Genomic DNA, 12,378 nt, shown 5'->3' on the forward strand with positions numbered 1-12,378 from the left:
ACCAAAAAAAAGAAAAAATGACCAAAACCAAACTCACCCCAACCCCTACCCAAACCTGATCCCTGTAGTCTTTGTCACCTCCCTAAATATTACTTCTGTTCTTCCATTTGGAGGTGTATTTAAGTTCTCTTTCTCTCACACCCACATTCAGTCTGTCAGCAAGTCCTGACTATCACCAAAACCTTCAGAAAAGATCCCGAAACCAAACACTTGCCACCTCTGTTACTGCAAGCCACTAGTTCTTAACTATTCGCCCTATGTTCTCTTGTGCCCAGAAGTTATTAGCTTCTGTAGCTTCATTAAAACTGCTTTTTTAAAAGTATTTGTTTATAAGTGCTTCTCCATGTAGCAAGCTGCCCGCATGGTCCTTTGAAACGGTGAGTTGGATTATGTCACCCTTGCTTCCCATCTCACTGGGGTAAATGCCCAAGTCTCAGCAGTGGCTTTTGAAGCCCTTTCTTCTAGCAGGCTCTCTGACCTCATCCTGTCTCCGTACCCATCATCTACTCCAGCCACACCAGCCTCTGTGCTATTCCACAGACATGCTGTGTGCGTTTCTGCCTCTAGGCTTCATGCTTACTCTTCCTTTTCCCTAGTACACTCCTCCCTGGTTGCTGCCTGCTTTTCCCTCACATCCCTTGCTCTCAGAAAAAAGCCACTGTCACCCTCCTACTCCACCTGAAACACTGCCTGCCACCATAGACAGCTTTATTTTTTCCAAGATGCTGAAATTTATTTGTTCATTATTTCCTAGTGCTTTTTCCATTAGAATATAAGCACAGATGAGGGCAGAAACCTTGTTTTGTACTTTGTAGCATCTGCAGTGCCTGCAACAGTGTCTGGAATGTAGTAAATGTCTAATGATTTTCCTGACAGTTTTATATTGGAAAATCAGAACAGAGAAAGATTTGTGACTATTACACCACTTAAGAAGTGGTCAGTAGTCCTTTCTTGAAATTTTTTCCTGCCAATTTTGCAACAAAATGGAGGCAATTTTTACTTCTAAATATAGTCAATGGCTACTTAAATCAATTGTTGTCAACCAAGCCACAATCATGGGGACATTTTCATATGAACCAACTGTGTTCCATGGCAGAGAAGACTGCACCCTTGGAGGGGGGGGTCCTCTATGGTAAGCATGAAGCATTTAGGCTTTGCTGTCCACCTGTTTTTAACCACTGTTTCTCCATAGTCTACTATAATAGTGACCTGTGTTGGCTTTTTAAAATTCCATCATTGCCTTTATTTTATTTTTTTGAGACAGAGTCTTGCTCTGTCACCCAGGCTAGAGTGCCATGGTGTCAGCCTAGCTCACAGCAACCTCAAACTCCTGGGCTCAAGCAATCCTCTTGCCTCAGCCTCCCAGGGTGTTAGGATTACAGGCGTGAGCCACCACGCCCAGCCTATCATTGCCTTTAATATGTAAGCTTGTAGTCCAGATCATGCCAGCAAGAACAGATGCCACACTCATGAGGACAGAACAATGACCTGATGATTAGTAGCATATATATTCATTTCCAGTTAAAAATTTATAAATAGACCCAAAATTATTGATAGCTTTATTAGAACTGCTTTTACAAAATTTTCATTTGTGAGCCTAAGTCAAGTCTTTGGCTTTACTGACAGCTGCTGTATGAACATGTGGAGAGTATGGAAGCATCTGCTAGACGACATCCAGATGTGTGCAGTGTGTCCATCCTGGTGAAATTCAGCCATGGTCTGTGGCTTTTACACTAAGGTAGCTTCAGTTCAGACTATCAGGGGACCACAGTATAAATAAGACCCAAGATCACAGATTTGTTCCAGTTTGGATGATTAACTCACATTTAGTTAAAATTACTTATAAATTAGAGTGGATCTCAGTCTGTGCCCGAACTGAGCTGAAGGATGGTACTGCTAAAACGATTTATTGGTGAACTTTTCCTAATTCTCAGAAAAAACTTTGGTTGATAGATGTAATTTCTTAAAGTTTTTATTCTATAATCTTTCTTAAAATTTTGGCATTTCTTTGGGATAACAGATGATAAATTGAATGAATGAGTAACTTAGAGCAGCAGTTCTCACACTGGAGCTTACATCACCTCGAGGTCTTATTACAAGATATATTGCTGGGCCTTGTCCCCAGATTTTCGGCTTTTATCTCTTGAGTGGGAATCTTGGTTGAGACTTAATAATTCTCCATGGAGACTCTTTTTATTCCATCTATTTCTTTTCTATTTCATATAGTTACACTTAATGCATTATCATTGATACATATTAGGACTCCTAAGAATCTTAAAAACACACTCTTCAGTCATTATCCGTAAGTTGTGTGTCAAATGTAGGCATTCTAGGGATGGATTTCCTAAAGAACCAAAAGCACTTTGCGGCCTCCTTGTTCTTTTTCTCTGGAGGTGCGGAACTAGGGGGTGAGCCAGAAAGCACAACAACAGTTGGTGGGGAGGTTAGTGGTGGTAGCAGCTGCGATTCCTGCCATGTTTGCACCTGTACAGGAGTTTCTCTCACTGCCATAACACCGTGGACATCTTGAGAAAGACAGGATTTGAAAAGGTCAGGCAGTAACTGTAGTTTGTAGATTTTTTTTCAAATATAGAAATAGTTTCTGTGACATGGTGTAGACTGTAACCTCATTTGTTTAATGTCATCATGAGTGCCTCTGATCTATGTGCTGTACCAGATACTGAGGTCAGAGAGATGAAAAGGAGACTCTTGACTTCTGAAACTCTCAGTTAAGGAAGCAGACAGACATTTACGATACGTTTTGTGGTAGAAATCTATAACTGGATTTGGCAGTGAAGGTCAAAGAAGACTTCCTAGAGGACGTAGATACTGAACTGTGACTTAAAGGAATTAGCCAGACAAAAAGATGGGGTTATTGTGTTCCAGGCAGACAGAGGAGAAAGGTGAGAGAAGGCCATGGTGCATTGCTCTTTTTTTCTCAAGCTTTCTTTGCCTTTTATGCTTCAGAAGTATACTTGAGTTCTATGTCTTTCCTCCTAAGTATAAATATAGGGTATTTGACAAGAGATCTTGTGTTAAATTTGATAAAAAATTGAAAAATATTTAACTTATAACTGATGTATAATAGTTTTACTTACCCTTTCGTGTAGTTTAAGCAGCATCATTTCTTTGGGTTTAGTGAAGCTTACAAGAAGAATCAAAAAACAGGCACACTAAAAGTTGAATACAAATTAAATTTCAATAATGAAGGAACCAGGAGAAAAATAGATATTAGAGAACAATTGTAAAGGTATCCTGAACATTGATAGGTGTTTTTTACCTTGCACCTAAGCATGCCGCTCGCATGCACATCCTACCCCACTGTGAATCAACACAAATACTCCTGTGACGTGAGAGAGACCTGAGATCAAGTAAAAATTAATGTTTTGTGTTTGTATTGCACATCATTCAAGGCATGTCCAGGTATGCATTCCTGGGAGTACTTCAGAATAATTCATCGTTAGTACTTTTCTGTGTGTTTGTGAAAAGGATGGGAAACTGACCCTTATCCGGTATAGTTGAGAGAGTCTTGGGCAGCAGTGCTGTGTTCTACTCATGATGAGGGTTAGTTGTGTAGCACTGGGCATGTGACTTCATTTTCATCTGCAAATTGCAGGAGTTGTATTGGTGATCTTAAAGTCCCTTTGGCTTTTTTTTTTTTTTTTTTTTAGACAGAGTCTCACTCTGTTACCCGGGCCAGAGTGCCGTGACGTCAGCCTAGCTCACAGCAACCTCAAACTCTTGGGCTCAAGCCATCCTCCTGCCTCAGCCTCCCGAGTAGCTGGGACTAGAGGCATGCGCCACCATGCGTGGCTAATTTTTCCTATATATATTTTAGCTGTCCATATAATTTCTTTCTATTTTTAGTAGAGATGGGGTCTCTCTCTTGCTCAGGCTGTCTCAAACTCCTGAGCTCAAACAATCCGCCCACCTTGGCCTCCCAGAGTGCTAGGATTACAGGTGTGAGCCACTGTGCCCAGCCCCTTTGGCTCTTAAGTTCTGTATTTTTGCACTTTCTTATCTTCGGGCCTTTTTAGTCTGGCTCACACTAAAGCATATTTCCATAAGAAGGCAATATCAGGGACATCCTTTTTCTCATTCCATTAGTGACAGATATAATCTACAATACTCTCATTTCCAAAGGCATCCCCCACTATCCAAATTGTTCAATCCCCAAATTCAGCTAATTAAGATTCAGCTAGTGAGGGATGCCTCTATACTACCAAATATAAAATGGTAGCCTCTCAACTTCGTTGTTATTGTAAAGGAGTAAGGCAGATGTTTTTAGATGGGCACTAATTTTTTATTTGAATATTAGTCCCTTAAATATCTTGAGCAATGAGTTAAAACTAACAACAAAAAGATGTAAAGGTCCTTTACTTGTCACTCTGCTGCAGTGTACATTTCTTTATGCTGTAGGTAATGAATAGCGTAACAGGAGCCTGTGCTTTCCTTAGAGCAAAGGAGATAAGTAACTTCCTTGTAGTTTACTCTCAAGAGTTCATAGAGCGTTACCAGAACATGGTATTTGAGCAGATTATAGAGCTATACCTAGATATCAGTATAACAAGGAGCAAAGATGATTTGTATTGGTAACTGAAAGATAAACATTTATTTATCACTATTTGCTGGTAGTTATTCTAAGCACAGGCAATGAACAAGGCAGAATAAGTCCCTGCCTCACGTATTTTACATTCCAATCCGAGTCTTAGGGGGGTGCTGTAGTCCTGAGCATGGCATCATATGACTGGGGAGAGCCAAGACTGTCTAGAAATAGTGGAGACATCAGTTAGTAAATTACAATCATGTCGCTTAACAATAGGGAACATTCTGAGAAATGCGACTTAGCAATTTTGTCATCATGTGAACATCATAGAATGTACCTACATAAACTTAGGTGGTACAGCCTACTACATACTTAGGCTATTGTAGCTCCTGGGCTACAGATCTGTATAGCGTGTTACTGTACTGAATACTGTAGGCAGTTGTGACAATTTGTGTATCTAAGCACACCTAAACATAGAAAAGGTACAGTAAAATACAGAATAAAAGATTACAGTATTCTTGTATAGGGCACTTAACTACGAATGGAGCTTGCAGGACTGGAAGTTGCTCTGGGTCAGTCAGTTGAGTGAATGTGAAGGCCTAGGACATTACTGGACACTACTGTAGAGTTTCTAAACGTATTCTAGGCTACACTAAATTTATGAAAATTTTCTTCAATAATAGCCTTAGCTTACTGTAATTTTTTTACTTTATAAACTTTTTAATTTTGTTAAACTTTGTAACCTTTTTGTAATAACACTCAAAATATAAACACATTATACAATTATACAAAAATATATTCTTTATATCCTTATTTTTTCTATTTTTTTTTTTTTTTCTTTTAAAACTTTTTTTAAAAAAGCTAAAGACACAGTCACATGTTAGGCTAGGCTTTCACAGGATCGAGATCATCAATGTCACTGTCTTCCACTTCCACATCTTGTCCCACTGCAGAGTCTTCAGGGGCAATAATATGCATGAAGCTGTCATCTCCTGTGATAACAATGCCTTTTTCGGGAACACTCCTGAAGGACTTGAGGCTCTTTTACAGTTACTGTTGTTTTTTTAATGAGAAGGGAGTACACTCTAGACTAATGATAGAAAGTGTGTAATGTAGTCAATACTAAACAATAGGAATTTTTCAGCTCCCTTATAATTTTATGGGGCCACCATTGTATATGGGTCTGTCATTAACAAACATCGTTATGTGGTGCATGACTATACTTTAAATGTTGCGTATCTTTCTCAAGGGTTTGTTTAGATTGATCCTTATATTTACCTCCACATTTTGTTTTGTTTTTCTTATTTTGTTTCTCTTAGGAGAGAACATTGAAGTTATTCTCTAAGCTATTAGAAGAGAGTGACTAAATGCACCTGGGTCAGGCTGTCTGTGGGTATGAAGTGGTTGGGAGAATCCAAGAACATGGTGGTGAATGGCAGGAGAAATGGAGGCAAGTTGTCTAACGACCATCAGCAGAATCACTCAAAACTACAGCACACTGGGAAGGACACCCTAAAGGCTGGCAAAAACGCAGTCGAGAGGAGGTCAAGCAGATGTATGTATACACTTAAACAGATGACATATGACTGTTTCGATTGTGATATGCAGCAGTAATTCCTTCCAGTTGGTAATGTGCCTTCTGTTTTGTCATCAGAACAATGTTTTACATTTTCATAGTTAAGAGTATAATTTTTTTACTTTCAAAGTCATATCAGTTTTCTCAAACAATATGTAAAACTTAAATTTAATGCTTAGTATAATCTTTATCATGCTTTTCCATCCATGACTTTAAATTATATTTTGTAGAATTTATACCTGAATGGTTGTCATATAAAAATTTTAAAAACACTGCTTTTGAATTTCTTATAGGTTTAAATGGTATTTTTTTATATTCGATGTAAGTATAAGTATGTACTTCTATGCTAACGTTTATAAATGTTGTATGAAATAATGTGAATAATAAAATCAACTATTAACCAACCTACATACGTAGAATGGAGGACAGATAGAACTGACTGCATGAAAGCAGCTTCACAAATCGTAGATACTTACTCTGTTTATACAGGGTAAACAGTTGTTTATCCTCACAGTGAAACACTGCTGATAACACGTTAACTTTATTACCTCTGTATGTCTCTGTATGAGGGTGAGGATGCTTTTTTGTGAGTTCAGGAAATTGGAGGTTTAGTACACGTTTCATACTTCCTGTAAGAGTAGTAAAATGTCTGAGGATAATTGTATAACTAGGTAGCTATATGTCCAAAAAGTCATCCACATTTGTATGCCCATGTTAAGGAGGACGATTTTTTTCAGTTTCTGCTTTTTCTAACAATCTAGCCACTATTGAATATCCTTAATTTGTGGTGGAATTGGCGTATTCCCAGTGGTTTGGATTAGCCTGGGGTTTTCTACAGTTTCAGATAGATTGTACCAGTTCTGATTGATTTCCTTCTTATGCTACTCATTGGGCCCAGACTATCCTTAGCCTTGTCACATCAGATTAGGTCACTGTTATTGTAGAAAACCAGGCAGAATTCCTACTTGGGATGGGAGTAGGAAAGAGCCTGGGACTGAACAGGCTGTCCTCTGCATGGACACTGGCTCACTCCAGAGGTTGCATTAAGCATGCACCCTGAGCCTGTCTCACCCCTTAGCATTTGGTGGGAACCTGAAGAATTGAGAAATGTAGTGACCGTATCAGTGGTATTGGTTCTGGTTAGTAAATTGGGCATCTCTTAAGCTTTTTAGCTAATTGCTATTGGCTTCCTTTTGTGCATCATAGTACAGAAATGTTTTGATTAGTTTAATTCTTGGAACTACACAAGAATTTAGGAAATTACCATTATGTGGGTTACACTTTGCCAAGTGTAGATAAATATAGAGGGATAGGTTGGGAAAGCCCAGAGTGTATAGATGACAGCATCACATTGAATGTCATTGGGCAAGAATGGTGCAAAACGAGAGCCAATGATGAAGAGAAACGGGAGAGCACAGAGCAGTGCTCCATCTTAGATAAAATGCAGTGACTTCACCTAACATCAGAGCCTCAACACATACGAAGCAAAAACTGACAAAATTGAAGGGAAAAATAGTTTGACAATAATTTGGAGCCTTCATTACTTCCCTTTCAATAATGGATAGAACAACTTAAACAACACTGTAAACCAACTAGACCTCACAGGCATCTATAGAACATTCCACCCAACAACAGCAGAATACACATTCTTCTCACATGCACATGGAGCATTCTATAGGATAGAAAGTATGTTCTCTGATCACAGTGAAGTAAAATTAGAAATCAGTAACACGGCTGGGCGTGGTGGCTCACGCCTGTAATCCTGGCACTCTGGGAAGCCGAGGCGGTCGGATTGTTTGAGCTCAGGAGTTTGAGACCAGCCTGAGCAAGAGTGAGACCCTGTCTCTACTAAAAATAGAAAGAAATTATATGGACAGCTAAAAATATATATATAGAAAAAATTAGCTGGGCGTAGTGGCACATGCCTGTAGTCCCAGCTACTTGGGAGGCTGAGGCAGGAGGATTGCTCGAGCCCAGGAGTTTGAGGTTGCTGTGAGCTAGGCTGATGCCACAGCACTCTAGCCTGGGCAACAGAGTGAGACTCTCTCAAAAAAAAAAAAAAAAAAGGCCGGGTGCAGTGGCTCACGCCTGTAATCCTAGCACTCTGGGAGGTTGAAGCGGGTGGATTGCTCGAGGTCAGGAGTTCGAGACCAGCCTCAGCAAGAGCAAGACCTCATTTCTACTAAAAATAGAAAGAAATTATCTGGCCAACTAAAAAATATATATAGAAAAAATTAGCCGAGCATGGTGGCGCATGCCTGTAGTCCCAGCTACTGGGGAGGCTGAGGCAGTAGGATCGCTTAAGCCCAGGAGTTTGAGGTTGCTGTGAGCTACGCTGACGCCACGGCACTCACTCTAGCCCGGGCAACACAGTGAGACTCTGTCTCAAAAAAAAAAAATCAGAAACAGAAAGAAATTTGGGAAATTCATGAATACATGGCAATTAAACAACATACTCCTCAATCAATAATCAGTAGATCAAAGAAGAAAACAAAAAGGAAATCAGAAAACATTCAGTGAATAGAAAGGAAGGCACAACGTACCAAAACTTAGCAGATGCAGCTAAAGCAGTGGCTTAAAGGGAAACCCTCCACTTTAAAACACCAGAAGATGAAGAGTGAAGGAAAGAAATGATAAAGATTAGGGTGGAAATTAATGAACTAGAGAATAGAAAAACAGAGAAAATCAACAAAAATAAAAGTTGGTTTTTGAAAAGATCAACAAAATTGACAAACCTTATAGAAGACCAAAAAAAGAAGACTCAAATTACTAAGATCAAGAATGAAAGAGGGGACATTGCTATGAGCTTACAGAATTAAAAAGGATTATAACATAATACCATTAACAGCTGTATACCAACAAATCAGATAGATAAAATGGACAGATTCTTAGAAGCAAACTACTGAAACTGGTTTAAGAAGAAATAGAGACTGGGCACAGTGGCTCACACCTGTAATCCTAGCACTTTGAGAGGCCAAGGTGTGAGGATCCCTTGAGGCCAGGAGTTCTAGACCAGCCTGGGCAACATAACAAGACCCCATCTCCATAAAAATTAAAATTAGCTGGACATGGTGGCCTGCACCTGTAGTTCCAGCTGCTTGAGAGTGAGGTGCGAGGACTGCTTGAGCCTGGAAGTTAAAGGCTGCAATGAGCTATGATGATGTCACTGCACTTTAGCCCAGGTGACAGAGTAAGATCCTATGTCTGGGAAAAAAAAAGAAAAAATCTAAATAAACCTACAGTGAGTAAAGAGAGAGAACCAGTAATTAATAATAAAAATTTAAAAACTACCCATAAAGAAAACCTTAGGCCCCAGATGACTTCTTGGTGAATGTTGCCGGATGTCTAAACAAGAATTTATACCATCACAAACTTCCACAAAATAGAGGGGAAAGGAACACTTTCTAGCTCATTTTATTACCCTGTTACCAAAACCAAAGACATCACAAGAAAACTATAGAGCAATATCCCTTATGAATATAGACATAAAAATCCTCAAGAAAATATTAATACTACCAATCCAAATCCAGCAACATATAAAAAGGATTCTACAACATGACTTAGTGGAATTTATTCCAGGAATGCAAGGTTGATTTAACATTTGAAAAGCAATGTAATGTATCATATCAATAGAATGAAGGACAAAAATCACATGATCATCTCAGTAGATGCAGAAAAAGCATTTGACAAAATCCAGCACCTTTTTAGAATACACTCAGCAACTAGGATGAGAGAATACCTCAACTTGTTGAAGGAAGGAAATTTATGAAAAATCACAACTAATGTCATATTTAATGGTAAAAGACTAAATGTTTTTCCCAATGAGATCAGGAACAAGACAAGGATATCCACTCTCACTGCTTTTTTTTTTTTTTTAAGAGATGGTTCTTAGTCTGTTACCCAGGCTGGAGTGCAGTGGTACTATCATAGCTCATTGCAGCCTAGAACTCTTGGGCTCAAGCCATTCTCGCCTGAGCCTCCTGAGTAGCTGGGACTACAGGCACGCACCAAGTGGAGACAAGGTTTCTCTGCTCTGTGGGGTTTTGCTCAGGCTGGTCTCAAACTCCTGGCCTCGAGTGATCCTTGCGCCTCAGAACCCCCAAAGCCTTGGGATTAAGACGGAACCACCACACCCGACTCACTGTCACCACTTCTATTCAACATTGTACTGGAGGTTCCAGCCAGGGCAGTTAGGCAAGAAAATGAATTAAAAGGCATCCAAATTGGGTAGAAAGAAGTGCAACTATCTCTGTTTGCACATAACATGTTTGTGTATATAGAAAACCCTTAAGGAATCTACTACAGAACTACAGGTTGAGTGTCCCTTATCCAAAATGCGTGGGACCAGAAGTGTTTTGGATTTTGAATTTTTTCAGATTTTGGAATATTGCATTATTGAACAACTCAGGGGTTAGGGTGCCAAATTCCCCTGCCCTGCATGCTGTCAAGAATCTGCATATAAGTTTTGACTCCTCAAAAACTTAACTGCTATTGACCTGAAGCATTGCTGATAACATAAACAGTTATGAACATGTGTTGTATGTTACATGTATTATATACTGTAGTCTTATAATAAAGTAAGCTAGAGAAAAGAATATATTATTTAAGAAAATCATATGGAAGAGAAAATACATTTACTAATTAAGTGGAAGTGGATATTCATAAAGGCCTTCATCCTTGTCATCTGCACTTTGAGTAGGCAGAGGAAGAGGATTGAGTGGTCTTGCTGTCTCAGGTGGTATAGTTGGAAGAAAATCCACATATAAGTAGACCCATGCAGATGCAGTTCAAACCCATGTTCAAGGGTCAACTGAACTTACCAGTTCAGCATCCCTAGTCCAAAACTCTGAGATGCTCCAGTGAACATTTACTTTAAGTGTCATGTTGGCACTCAAAAAGTTTCAGATTTCAGGTTTTCAGATTAAGGATACTCAACTTGTATTAGAATTGATAAATGAAGCCAGACTTGGTGGCTCACACCTGTAATACCAGTGCTTTGGGAGGTCAAGGCAGGACGATCACTTGAGGCCAGGAGTTCAAGACCAGCCTGGGCAACATAGTGAAACCTTGTCTCTATAAAAAAATTTTAAAATTTGGCCGGGCGCGGTGGCTCACGCCTGTAATCCTAGCTCTGGGAGGCCGAGGCGGGTGGATCGCTCGAGGTCAGGAGTTCGAGACCAGCCTGAGCAAGAGTGAGACCCCGTCTCTACTAAAAGTAGAAAGAAATTATCTGGCCAACTAAAAATATATATACAAAAAAATTAGCCGGGCATGGTGGCTCATGCCTGTAGTCCCAGCTACTCGGGAGGCTGAGGCAGTAAGGATCGCTTAAGCCCAGGAGTCTGAGGTTGCTGTGAGCTAGGCTGATGCCACGGCACTCACTCTAGCCCGGGCAACAAAGTGAGACTCTGTCTCAAAAAAAATAAATAAATAAAATAAAATAAAATAAAATTGGCCAGGCATGGTGGTGCGTGCCAGTAGTCCCAGCTACTCAGGAGGTTGAGGCTGGAGGATTGCTTGAGCCTAGAAGTTCGAGGTTACAGTGAGCTATGATCACGCCACTGCATTCTAACCTGGGTGACAGCAAGACCCTGTTTCTTAAAAAGTAATAATAATAATAAACAAGTTCAAGGTTTCCGGATACAAACAAGCAAGATCAGTATGCAAAAATTATTTGTATATTCATACACTTGCAATGAACAATCCAAAAAGGATACAATGTCATTCACAATGGTATCCAAAAAGGGAATAAATTTTACAAAAGAAGTATAAAACTTGTACTCTGAAAACTATAAAACATTATTGAAAGAAATTAAAGACAATCTAAGTAAGTGGAAAGCAGACATCTCTTGTTTGTTGGTTGGAAGACTTAATATTGTTAAATTGGCAGTACTCCTCAAATCTATGGACTCAGCACAATCCCTGTCAAAATACTAACCTGCTTCTTTACAGAAAATGACAAGCTGATCCTGAAATTCCTAGAATCTTAGAATTTTAAGGGACCCAGAATATCCAAAACAGTCTTGAAAAATACCAAAGTTGAAGAACTCACTTCCTGATTTCAGAACTCACTATAAAGATGCAGTAGTCAAGACAGTGATGCACTGACATATAGATAAACATGTAAATCCATGGAATAGAGAGTCCATAATAAATGCTCACATATTTGGTCAATTGATTTTTGGCAAGAATGCCAAGAAAATTCAGTGGGGAAGGAATAGTCTTCTCAACAAATGGTGCTGGGAAAATTGGATAT

At 39.4% G+C, this 12,378-nt stretch overlaps 1 protein-coding gene across 5 annotated transcripts in view; it reads left to right on the plus strand.

Moving 5' to 3' along the window:
- Positions 1 to 12,378, plus strand: part of KMT5B (lysine methyltransferase 5B) — a 57,091-nt gene that overhangs the window by 13,739 nt on the left and 30,974 nt on the right. For all 5 annotated transcript variants that reach the window (XM_045558273.1, XM_045558271.1, XM_045558270.1 and 2 more), the window contains exon 2: positions 5,866 to 6,101. In XM_045558273.1, the coding sequence (XP_045414229.1) occupies positions 5,942 to 6,101 (160 nt within the window). In that variant the 5' untranslated portion in view covers positions 5,866 to 5,941. The remainder of the gene's footprint in view (positions 1 to 5,865; positions 6,102 to 12,378) is intronic.

The sequence above is a fragment of the Lemur catta genome, chromosome 7 (genome assembly GCF_020740605.2).
Source record: "Lemur catta isolate mLemCat1 chromosome 7, mLemCat1.pri, whole genome shotgun sequence".
Taxonomy (NCBI): domain Eukaryota; kingdom Metazoa; phylum Chordata; class Mammalia; order Primates; family Lemuridae; genus Lemur; species Lemur catta.